The 13,472-nt window shown below is 37.3% G+C and overlaps 1 protein-coding gene across 1 annotated transcript; it reads left to right on the top strand.

Annotated features, from left to right (window-relative positions):
• The first annotated feature begins 728 nt into the window (after positions 1 to 728).
• On the top strand, positions 729 to 13,052 carry LOC149840896 (protein DSS1 HOMOLOG ON CHROMOSOME V-like). The gene is made up of 3 exons (XM_090004577.1): positions 729 to 812; positions 12,299 to 12,393; positions 12,742 to 13,052. Exons 2-3 carry the CDS (start codon positions 12,306 to 12,308, stop codon positions 12,873 to 12,875), a joined length of 222 nt encoding a protein of 73 aa, XP_089860703.1. The 5' UTR covers positions 729 to 812; positions 12,299 to 12,305; the 3' UTR covers positions 12,876 to 13,052.
• Positions 13,053 to 13,472: the final 420 nt, after the last annotated feature.

Here is a 13,472-nt window from a genome sequence, read left to right as displayed (position 1 = left end):
GCTCAGTGTTTGAATTTAATTGCGAATAAGGATCCAACTAACACCTGAACCCAAAAACATGCAGAAGTACATCTAGGGGTGTGAATGAGTCGAACCTTTGCTAAAATGGGTGGGTCCAGACACGGATCCAACTTGGAGGTGTCAGTATAAAATCTGAATCCGAATCTGATTGGATCTTTTATAAGAAAAGTCATACCCGGATTACATAAACCAGACCCGGTTCATACCTGGTAAAAAAATGTTTTTTAAGTTTTTACATTAAAAATTATAGATATTAATTGAAATCTGGGTCGGGTCTTGGTTTGATATAAAATATCATAAACATATCCGGCACGTTTAATAATCAAACCTCATGGGTCTGACCCGAATAGTTAATCTGACCCTTCTTTTGTTACCAAACCTTGACCCAACCGGATCCAGTACAGGTCAGGATAGTGTTATACCCGACCCTTTGACACTCCTAAGTACATCTGAAAATAGCTTTCTGTGGTCCATATCTGAATTTGAACCCGATTAGGCCAGATCCAATGATGTTAATTTATTGCATCCGGAATGAATCCTGTCCGTTTACATTTCAAAATAGAGAAGGGTTGGCTCCATCCATGACGGCCCTACATCCGGGCCCAGACTCGCAGCCCATGTACCCGACCCGTTAATGCGGCAGCCAACAGAAGGACCGAAGCGCGAATCCCCATCAGCTATAAAAGGGGAGGCGAGGGGATGGCTTTTCCCTAGCGATCTTTCTCTTCTTTAGGGTTTCGATAGTCGGCCTTCCTCGCCGTTGATTGTAAGGTTTGCCCCAGGGATTTGAGGTACTCTCTCTCTCTCTGAATTGTTTTTCTGGTACGTTAATTTAGGTTTTGGTCCCCGTTTTTTGGTTTCCACTATGTCAAATCTTTCTTGCAGCGTATAGAAGCGGTAGAGTTTTAGATGGATATTCTTTAATTGATCATTTTGTAAGGGTTTTTGGGTGATATGTTTCGTTTGCTGGTTCACGTTGCTGCTTTAAGAAATGGTCGATTGCCGTTTTCGCTTTTAGCGGTTAATAGAGGTGTGGGCGTTCTTGCTCTATTGATACCAACGATGGTTGTGTGTCTTTTCGTTATACTTCCCTTTGAAAATGCTACCTCCATGTTTGCAGTGATTTTTACTGACTCTCTGCGATATTTCTCGTCGTCACTTAGCTAGAGTTTTTTTAAGCATTGCAGATATGCATTGCGGATTTTATTACTATTATCTGGATTGTTTTGGCTTAGACTACTTGGATATTTACACCGGTTAACACACTTGAAAACTAGCTGATACATGGAGTAGTTTGGCTCGATTTGGAGATTTAATTTGATGACAAATATTACTTCTTGACAAGAGATATCATCTTTGTGCCCAATCTCTTCCAAGAAACAAAAATGAAGTGAGATGCAATGCTTATCTAGCTTCTCTATCAATTCAATGGGCTTTGAATGATAGAAGAGACTCTCTGCTATGGAAAGTCCAAGATGAGCATGGAAGTTGGGATTCGTCTTATCAAAATGAAGTTTACTTGGAGTTAGATGTAACAAGAATTAAACTTGTAAAGCTTTTATATTCTACTTCTACATGTTCAAAGATATAGGCAGAGGCAAGTTTAAAAATCACTAAAACTTATTTAGTTGTCATGTAGGGCGTTGAGAGGGATTGGGTGTGACATGGTCAAACATAGCTCCCTCTCTTGTTGTCTCCCTCTCCCTTTGTCTCTCCCTCTCTCGTTGTCTTCCCCTCTCTCACTTTCTCCCTCTCGCTGTGTCCCTCTCTCTCTATCTCCCTCCCTCTGTCTCTCCCTCTTTAGCTGTCTCCCTATCTCTCTGTCTCTCCCTCTCTCGTTGTCTCACTCTCTCTCTATCTCTCCATCTCTCGCTGTCCCTGTCCTTCTCACTGTTTCTCCCTCTCGCTGCCTCCCTTTCTCTCTATTTCTCCCTCTGTCTCTTCCTCTCTCGCTGCACACACACGATGCAATCCTTCTTGTTAGTTGACCGACATTATTGTTAATCATGTTGAAAATTAACACTGTTTCGACAGCCAACCTTTCTAAAAATTAATACTGCTCTGTCCCTCAGAACGTTTTTTCCCACTCAAGGGATGAACTATGTAACCAACTAATATTTCTAAAAATTATATTGATTCAGTAATTTTTTTGTTCAAATAATTGTCATGCTGTTCACATTGGTTGCATTTTAAGTTTGCTTTGTTCTATATGTTTTCTTGTTGTAGTTGCTTAAATGTTTCTATTTCATCTCTTCAAGTAACAATCTCAAATTCATTTGATATGCATCTGGGATTCTAGATAGATATCAGATACTCTTTAATGAAATATTTGAGATTTTCATTTAATGTTTCCCACTCAAATTCATCTGGGATTGTTGTTGTAGTTCCCACTCAAATTCATTTGCTTTTCATTTAATGTTTTCTTGTGGCCTACTTTTTATTTCTTAGATATTTGTATAGATCAATATACACATTAATGTTACTTTTACATGTTAATCTCATATTTTTCGGTATTTATTTGAGATTTTCTATTTCTTATTGGTTGTTACTTCATCAACAAAGCATTTTTTTTATTTGTATTTTTAGATAATTTTAAAAGTATTTTTTAAAGTATTTTTTTTTAAATTTGAGGCTTACACTTTACACCTCGCTTCAGTTTTTGGTGGAGCGCTACGCTACACCTCAATGATTTTCACAACATTGTGTGAAAGGCAAGCTTCCTATGACAGATGGAAAACAAATTTTTGGTTTGATCTAGAATTTTTTCCTTAAGCTGTTGATTGGATTGGAATTCTAATATGCAATGTGTGTGATGCTTGCAACTTAGAGTTTATATTAGCTGGATGATTCTATTGCCCAGTTGTTTTCCATGTTTGATGCTTGGTGGCACCAACGTGAACACTCCTTGGGCTCTTCTCTCCAACTTTTAACTCGCTGGGTGCCCTCGCAATGTATGGTTGTTGGGATCCACACATGTTCAACATTTAAACATACCCATGAGCTCATTAAAATTTTAGCATAAGTTTTTTCTTTATGTTTGTCTGCATCTACTACAAATTAATGAGTTAATCATATCTTTATGTTTTCATGAGAGGCGTCAAGTGTTTTGTTTACTTTTAGTCTATCATACACTACATTGCATGTTTGAAAGTTGAAACCTGCCTTGTTGATAATTCAAAGTTCAAGATTCACTTTATACACTTGCAACATCCGACCATCATGATATTTTCAATTTATTGCATTTTATAATTTTCAAAATAAATAAATGAAGTTATCATGATAAAAGTGAACAAATCAACTTATGAATCTATTTACACAATATGCCATTAGATGAGGTACTTTTCGTGTTTGGATGTATTTTCAGAGAGAAAAATTAATGACTCATATTACCATATAACTTCATGATAAAAATTCAAACATTTCGTTAAATTAATTTGATCATAACATGCTTTTAGTAAATGAGAACTGATCTCTCTCTCTCTCTCTATATATATATATATATATATAACAATGGACGGTATCCGTCGGTCGGACTTGCCTTGCATGTTCTATTTGCACAAAATCAACGCATTAGTGGCGGTCACGACCGCCGCTAATGCGTTGGGCAGAAAAATGGGCATTAGCAGAGGTCAGGACCACCGTTAATGCCTGTTTTAACTCTTTTTTTTCCACCGTTGATCGTCGCACGATCAACAATGGAAAATTGTCCATTAACAGTGGACAATTTACTTGTCCACTGTTACGGGCTTTTATATATATATAGGTTATGCTTAAGCAAAAAACAATTTGCGGCTGTAATTTTTTGAAGTGGTTAAGATGGCTATGAGGATAAATTGGTTAGGACCTACCAATTCCTTAGTTAAAAAATCAATGGCTCATATTGCGTTAAAACTTTTTTTTTATTATGAGTTAACCTCCTTAGGGTGTTAGAAGGTTCTGGGTGGGTTCGAAACCTACGTGGACTGCCCCCCCCCCCCCCCCCCCCCCCAAATACTTGGACAGTAAATCCCCTTGGATCGCCCCCTCACCCACTAGTAGAGATGTTAATGGATCAGATTTAGATCTGATATCCATTTGAACTTGAATCTAATTGGTCAAATTTGGTAAAGAAAACTGAATTCAAGTAATAATCGGATTTTGATGCAGATTCACATTTAAATTTGAATCCAAGTTCAAACCAAATTCAAATCCGGCCTCATTGCATATGAAATATATCTGATTAACTAATTGATTTGGATTTAGTATTACTTTTTCCCCATCAAATTCTATATTCAAATGCAAATCTAAGTTAGGTTAGGCTATATTTGATAAAACAAATTTAGTAGTTACCTATATTTGACCCTAGGCCTACCCATGTAGATCCCTTGTAACAACCCCAATTCATTTTCGTTGAAAAGTGGGTTTTTTTTTACCATTGCGAAAACCAAAACCCAAGGATCTGGGGCCTCATGGACTTAACAATTTTCAAACCACAAGGGATCTTACATTGAACCAACAATCCCATAACTAACTTTATTAATCAACAATCAAAGTTTAAGAACAAAATTAAATTAATGTCTAAAATCATAAGCCACATTGTCAAAAAATATCTGAAGTAGTCACGTAGTCTCTTAGGCTCCCTGTAACAATCGTCCTCATCATTGAGCTTCAAACCCTGTGAAAAACATAGGGAGTACGGGTTAAGAATAAAAGATCCTTTGTACAATTTTTTCTAAAAATCCAAATAGGCAAGAAAAAACATAAATCAAATTCATGCAAGTTTTCAAAGAACGATAACTACAACAATCTCATAATTCAATTACCATTCAAGCATTTAAAAGCAATTCTCATGCAATAACAATATCTCGCATGAAACAAAACAAGTAAGAATGCACAAACTAATGCATAACAGTAAATATGCATGATTTCAATGCACATGCATGTATAACTTATTAAGTTATTATTAGAGTTTTCTTTTGCATGCATGTCATATATGCATATAAGTTTCGTTTTAGTTTTCATTAAACCCGCAGATACTCAAAACGGGCACAATAATTTTCGAAGTTCAAGATAGGTTTCCAGTTGTAGCTTAACATATAATTTGTATTTTATTACTGGGTTCTACATTTGTTCCTCGATCAATATCATTCATCGGAACATTAAAAATCATCATCTAATGTCGGGACAACAGGGAAATCAACATCCACTCATGCCATTTTCTTGGTATACCAATAACAACAGTTGTGTCTACAACATCGCCCCCAGACAAAGTGGCTGAAAACTCCTTAAAACAGTGGTTGGGAGGCGAACCACCATATCAAATTTAGGGGCACAATCGCACACGGAGTTTTAGTATCCTCACGGTTTTCTCAAAATCGCTATTCAGGATTCCCACGTTGTGGAAGGGACATTCAAGAAGAAAAACATTAATTACACTGTTTATCTCTTTTATCTTTTTAACAATAATCAAATTCTTTACCAAAAGAATCGTTTTGCAAATCAACATGCAAAACACAACACAAGTCTCTGGGCTCGTTACAATATTTAACAGTGCAATTAATTTAGAAACCAATAATTTCAAAAATGGATTTTGCAATGCATATACGTAAATCTTAGAGCAACACATGCTCATGGCCTATAATGGTTCACATCTGACCACCGATGCATCTTATGCAAAAATCTTCAGTGAACATGTAACCGGACAATCATTCAAACATGTCCACAATGTATTTATTCTTCATATACAACAATAATGTACATATAAAACAAATTGTATATGCACATGAACACTTGCTTGCAACATGCATTTTTTTCATAATCTATCTTATGCATAACATCCAAACATGCACATGACCATGTTAATGCAACATTAATATAACTTCAGAATTTACTTGTTCATGACATGCATATTTATGCTAACATAATATTCAATTTCATGAGCATATGTAAGCAACAAACATTTTTGCCAATTCGGGCATGCTCGGGATACATATCATAACTATCAAGCCAAAGCTATGCTGCCCCATACATGGGACAACACTAGCAAGCTATTGGTAACATGTTTCTCATGTATAAGCATGCAGCCAAAGCAGTGGACAACGGACAGTCTTGTACATAAGTGTGCAGCACTATCCTGTCCTACAACAGCCCACATAACACATTCATATCACATGTGTAGCAACATGATAATAGATCATATGGCAGCAATAAAAACAAATAAAATTTCAGTCAGATCAGGACAGCATGCAGAAAATTGTTTATGATATAGTGCTAACATAGATAAAAAATTGAAATCTCAAGACTGTTTCGATGCTCGCCCATATGGCAATATCAAACAGCTTCATGACAGTCATATCATAGACAGAACAGAGGTGCACGGCAGATCTGGACCAGATCTGCGTGTACATGTGTTCAGCAGGTCCAGTCCAGCCAAAGAGTAAATACACGACAAATCTAGACCAGATCTGTGTGTACCACTACTTGGCGGATCTAAATAAGAAATTTTATATGTATTTAGACCCGAACACGCTTCCTTAATGGATTCAGTACATGATAAAATCAGAACATGTGTCATTAATAGAAACAGGGCGTGATAAAAGAAATATTAAAACTACGTATGCATTTAAATTTAGGCATGATTATCACTCTCAAAACCTAATCATGCATGTCCCGTTCAAATAGACTAACATGTATATACAAATCTCATAAACAATGATGCATATTCATTAAATCGATACATGATAAACGGGAACTGCATATGCATTGAATCTGAATTTGCATACTTGATATATATTAAATAGAAACAACATACATAAATACATCTGTGCACAGTCTAATCAGCCGTTACAGCATGCTGGGAACTGCGACGGGGCTCTGATCCAAACCAGTCCATGCATGGGTAGCCCCTCTCGTGCACCCACACTCACACACATATAAATATATATATTCAGGCCTGCGGCAAACCTGGTTTGGGATCAGATCTGATCCCAAACCAAGCTTGTGATGCAGCCAGCCAAACTACATATGTATATATATATTGATATATATACATGTGTGTTCAGGCCATGTGCGCGAACCCCAAAACTATCAACAACCCACGATTTTCAGCATGTACAAAAACAAATTTTATTTTTTAATGGCAGATGGTTTGATAACTATTAAAAATCAGCAGATCTGCACGTATATGCATATCGGCAGATCTGTCCATGTGCGTATCCGGACAGATCTGTCCATCAGTACTGTCGGACAGATCTAAACCAGAGTTACCGGAAGCGTCCCTATAGTAGGGGAAGCACGCTTCCCCAATACGTGCTCCGGAAGCGCCAAACGTCGCGCTTCCGAAATGCATGGGGAAGCGTCCCCTTTTTTTGGGAAGCGCGCTTCCCCCACGCTTCCCTCTTTTTTCATTCTATTTTTTATTTTTTTCTTCTTTTTTCACTTTCCCCTCACTTCCTAGGTCTTTTCCGGTTCGCTTCCTAGGTCGCTTATATATATATACACACACACACACACACACACATGCGTGCACAGATTTATTTATTTTAGGACAATTTCCTCTTTGTATCAGATTCTGATTTTTTTTATATGCATAGCAAGTGTACAAGATGATTGATGTACACGTTCTTAGGTTTAGATCATGGTTGCCAGTCGAGGAAGCGGGAGCGGGAGTGGGAAGTGAGGCACTTTCAAATCCTGAATACTTCATTTTCTTCATAGCCTCCACCAATCTTCTTCCCCGTCAGCAAATCCTGAAAATGACAACCCATCGGGTCAAATATTACCCTACAATTTAGTTCTTTTGTAAGACAACTAAGAGTGAGTAAACTTTGAGGGAATGAGGGAGCATGAAGAACACTTTTTAACTGCAAGGAAGATGATATAAAAATATTTCTTTGACCAACAATTGGTGAGGAACTCCCATCTGCTAATGAGACTTCTCGATGAACAGTAATATCCTTTAGATCTGAAAAGAAAAGCGAATTCCCACATAAATGTCTGGATGCACCAGAGTCAATAATCCACTTACTACCATTCAGATGAAGATGATTCTCTGTTGAATAGGCCACACCAGCTACAAGAGAAGAGGAGCTTGAGGGACAAAGTGCTATCAACTCATCATATTCTGATCGACTAAGGGTGATATTATCACTTGCAGAAGTATTATCATTTGCATTTGCTACCTCTAGTGTAGTAACATTAGCTTTTGAAACATTATGCCTTGACGAAGAAGGAATTGGACGACCATGCTTATCCCAGTAGCGATCTTCTAAATGTTAAGATTTTCCACAGAAGGTACACTAAAGTTTTCCTCTGCCTCCAATACCTCTTCCACGACCTCGTCCTCTAATATTCAGAATAATTCCATGTCCATAACCAGATGAGACAGCTAGAGCAGATGACTGCAACACAGGGTGAGATTGTGGAAGAGAAATCACAAGTCTACTCAGACGATTATATGCATCAGCAAGAGTAGGGACATCAGATCCCGTCAACATTTGTACTTTTGCAACAAAGAATTCTGAAGATAAACCTGTGAGAAACCGAGCTACCATAGTCTGTTCTTGATGATCCTTTTGCTGCGAACAACAGAGAGGCCTGCGGGCATTGAGTCTTTCAAACGCTGCTTTGACAAAGGCATAATACTGAGCCAAGGTCTGATCTCCTTGCTGCAAATTATATATCTCCAGTTCGACTTGTAGGATATGACTCACATTAGTTTCTTGAGAGTATGTATCTCGAAGATTGTCCCACATCTTTTTTGCTATATTATAGTAAATTAGACCATCTGCAATATGAGGTTCGACACTATTCATGATCTATGACATAACGATGTCATTATCTTCGTCCCAAGTAGTATTTTCCCACCTTTTCATTCAGTTCATTTTCCAACAAAATATGTTTTCTGCGATGTTCAGATACCGACATCATAAAAGTTCTGGACCACCTGGCATAGTTAGTTTCATTCAATCTCACAGAAAAGCCATACGAGAAGGGATTTGCAAAAGCCTTATACTCCCCAATATACTCATTTTTGGAATCAAATTTCGAAGTTTCACCCATACTGAATAGTACTAACAGGATATGGGAGATATTTGATGCTAATGCAACTGCAACTGCAAAAAAAATAATCCAGATTCACTCTCTTGAACAACATATTTTATAATCACACGTCAACCAAGTCCACGACTACACAAGGCTGCCACACGAGAAATAAATTCACGACAGGCTACAACTGACATAGAAAACAACGTGTTTCATGATCACGCGTCAGCCAATTCCACGACCACACCTGACTATTCAACCCACGTAAGACACAATGGGAAAAACAACTCAGAAACATAGATCTGAGAAAGCCAGAACAACGTCAAACTCGACACATAAATCCCACGACAGCCAAAAAAAAAACTACTCCACAAAACAGAAATCACGACATGCTGCTTCCACGACACAAAAATCACGCCTGCAAAAAAAAAAAACTCCTTCCACAAAACAGAAAATCACGCCTGTTCTGCCGTAGCACCCAACTTGGCTGCAATCGATCTGTAGATCTGATTACAGATCTGTGATCAGATCTATGCAATTAGTTAAATAAAACTAACCGCTTCCGAGATCCACTGCTTTGATACCATGTAGAAACTTGAATGAGGTGCACCAGAACCGAGGCGAGAGAGAGAGAGAGAGAGAGAGAGAGAGAGAGCTCGTTAATTCTCCTTAGGGTTAATCTCCTCTAAGTTAAATAGAGAGAAGCCAATAAAAGAAATTACATACAAGTCCCTCCTTAATTATGAAATATCAAATAACCTACTTTTTAAGAAAGCTTAAGCTTAAAAACTCAATAGGACAATTAGTCTCAACAGTTTTCACATATAAGAGAGGTACACAATCAGGCCCTTCTCCAAGGCTTTGGTTATTTTCTTATTGGTGGCAAAAAGACAAACGTTTAATAGTTGGCAATTGAGAGAGGGAGGGAGGGAGAGTTTCAATGAGCATATTATAAAGACAAGGGAAAACAATCAAAAGATGTTTTAGATTCCCATCTAGCACGTGTTCATAAAAACAGAGCCTGACAAAATCTAACATCTGTGGAAGTAAATTGATCTGAATTGCATAGCATTTTAATGTTTACCCACAGATGTACAAGAAACTTGTAAGATATCTATGAGCTATTCTCTTACATTTTTTTGTCATTTTGTTTACTGGATATTTCTGCACTCTGCATTGTGGAAAGTCAAGTGCATTTGATGCTTATTCTTTGACTTTTCTAGTCAAATTTCACCACCTATGTATACCCATCAGTTTCTTATAATCTTATTGGGCCTTCTTTAATTTAACAATTTTCTTTTTATTGGTTTCGTATGTTACTGTAAAGCATGCTTTCACTTACAGACAGTCCTATTAGATGGGAAGATTTGCATGCCATAAGTCCCAATTTAAGAGTGAAGGGAAGTTTAGAATGTTGACATAATTGGTCCCTGACATAGAGAGAAGCCAAGGGAGTTGGAAATGTGCAATTTTGTATTTACATTATAATTGTTTCATCTTCCAAGTTAATGACCTTGATTTTCTGTCTGTATGAGCCTCTGAATTTACCTACTCATCTTAATTATTAGTTCCAAAGTCAAATGGATGTGAATCTACATGCATGCTTGCACACATGCATACACGAATGCTTGTAGAGGGGCTTATCAAACTTTGTTAGCTTATCTGAGGCATTTCCTATTATTTTTTCTGGACATTTACTAGGGTTATTGTGGGCTTGATTCTAACGTTTCACTTCCAAGTTCTGATTTTGGTTTTGTCCCCATTGACAATCAACTAATAGTATGTGGTTATACTTGTTTTGTGGTTACTGTGATTAAGTACTTTAGTTATTTTGATCATCACTCGAGATTGAATTAATTATCAACTAATTGTTTCACCAGGTAGAGTTTTGTTTTCATAAAATATGAGTTTATTTTATTTCTTGGTCTTCTGGAGAGGGAACATTTTGTTCCTAAACCTTGCCATATTGTCTCACTCATCAATCATCCATTTTATTTACTTATTGTAATGACCCCAAACTGACCCTCGAAAAATGTAGATTTTTTTTTAAAACACTGCAGAAAATATCCCAAGGATCTGGGGCACATTACAAATTTAATTTACACAACCCAAAAATAACTTCAGACATAGAATAAAATCATATCATGAACTGAAATTGAATGTACTTAAATCATATAATCCCCATTGACAGTTCACATAGTTCCTAAAACAAAAACTCTCTAATACGTCAGATCCCTGTTCACCAGATCATAATCCTCGATCCCTCCAGCAAGTTGGTTCCTTCATCACTGTGGCTCGGTACCTGAAAAAGATTTTTAAAAACAAGGTAAGAACCAAAGTTCTCGTAGAAGACCCTCTCGAAATCCAACAATAAGGAAAATTAGCATAGATTAAATCAAACATAAGTTTAAGATGACTCAACAACATCACACATTTAGAACAAACTTGCAATCTATGCATTTAAAATAACACAACCATCGATTTCATGCTACATTAAACATTTAGGGATGCATGAACCAACACAACATGCATGAATGACTTTTTAAGTTCACTTAGAGTATCGTTTTTTAATGCATGTCCCTTCTAAATGCAACATAATTAAGTTTCATCTTTTATAAGACCCGTAATTACAAAATTCAGGTCAAACTTTTGATGTTCAATCAAACACATAATTTGTATTTTATTAACTGGGTCTCATACATGTCCCTCGATCGACGTTAGACATCCTCACCTTAAGTCAGGACATAGGGCATCCTCACCCAAATGTCGGGAAGACAACGGCATCCTCACCCTAGGCTGCCATGCTGGCATCATCGGACATCCTCACCCTAACCAACCACCGCCAGATCATTTTCACTCTAGGCAGTCACCGCCAGAGCATCATCACCGTAGACGGCATTGCTACATCAAGTTATTACATTGTTCAAGTTTCTTATATTCTTTAAAATATTATATTTTCTTTCCAAGCGAACACAATGGATCCCAATATCCATAACATGCACCTCCCTGTATACCATCAAAATCAAACACGGTCATCATCATGCATTAATCATTCAAACATGCACATCATCATGCATCAACCGATTGGGTCATTACCCCGCTTGGTCATAACAATGCAATATTGTGCCACATGTGAGATTAATTTATAAGCATAAATAAAATATCATATCAAAGCATTAATTTATATTTATTTAATAAAATCATATTTAAATTCCACGAGATATTACACTTATAATGTTTATTTGGTCATTTTCAGTATCAAGATGGCGGAAGAACCCAAAGTTGTAACGGAGGATTTGAAGATTGATTTATTTGAAGATGATGACGAGTTTGAAGAATTTGAGTGTGAAGGTAAGATGTATCTCACCTAATTTTCCTCTGTACTCCTGTTGCGTGTATTGTTAATAAGTTTTCCTGTTGCTGGCTGTCACTTTGCTTTGAAGCATCTATTCTGCTGGTGCACTGATCTGGTTACTTTGAATTATTTGAGCTTTGCTTTTTTGCTATAGATCTGCCACTAGTTTTTTAAATCAACAGTGGACGAAAGCTATTTGAAGCTCTGTCGTTCAAACATGGTGAAAATTGTGTCCTAAAAGAGATGGACGTGTGTGTGTGTGGATTATTTGTGTTCTATGAAGGTTTGCTACTAAATTCTCTGCTCTCAGCTGAAATCGAGTGTTATTGTTGTCGAAAATGCAGAATGGGATGGTGACAAGGAAGAAGGGAAGGAAGCAATACAGCAGTGGGAAGACGACTGGGATGATGACGATGTCAATGATGACTTCTCTCTTCAACTGAGGAAGGAGTTGGAAAACCACTCGGAGAAGAAATGATCATTTCCTTGGCAGCCATGTCTTTGGTCCCTGTAATTTTTTTGTAAGATGGTGATTACATGATATTTACACGTTGAGGGTTGTGGATTGTTCCAATAGCTTCAACTGTCGATATCTAGAACTATCTTACTAGACTCGGTGTTTGAGTCTTTTTACTCGTGCGGTTAAACTTGTGCATGTTTCTTTTATTTTTCATCTGCTAGTTGACTCACGGGGTGCTATAAATCTCACTGGCAAGTTGATTCATGGTTGCAATTAATCTCACTAATGGTAGTTTTTAACTCATTTGAAAAGCACTTAGGGCACGTTTGCATGCTGCATGTAAAAATGCACACACCCTCATGCATTTCATTTCCGTAGAGCCCACCATGCCCACACAAACATAGGCTCCTCTTTCACTCTGGAAAGAGGAGGAGCCCATTTTCAACGTTACCCCCCTCATTCCACGGAAACACTTCCCAGAAAGACAAACACACCCTCAGAAAAGATGTCAGAAAAAAAAAGCACATCAAAAAGGTAACAACCTCTTATATAGAGGTGGAAGCGATCCTCTTCCCTCTAAATAAACGTATGGGACTAAATTTTTTAAGGTAATAA

The sequence above is a fragment of the Nuphar pumila genome, chromosome 4 (assembly GCF_984573655.1).
Source record: "Nuphar pumila chromosome 4, dmNupPumi1.hap1.1, whole genome shotgun sequence".
Taxonomy (NCBI): Eukaryota; Viridiplantae; Streptophyta; class Magnoliopsida; order Nymphaeales; family Nymphaeaceae; genus Nuphar; species Nuphar pumila.
The sequence above is the reverse complement of the archived record's forward strand: the minus strand, read 5'-3'. Positions and strand labels throughout refer to the sequence as shown.

Coding starts and splice junctions, on each gene's coding strand:
- LOC149840896 (XM_090004577.1), top strand. CDS start 12,306: ATGGCGGAAGAACCCAAAGTTGTAACGGAGGATTTGAAGATTGATTTA. Junction 12,394..12,741: donor TGAAGAATTTGAGTGTGAAG/GTAAGATGTATC, acceptor TCGAAAATGCAG/AATGGGATGGTGACAAGGAA.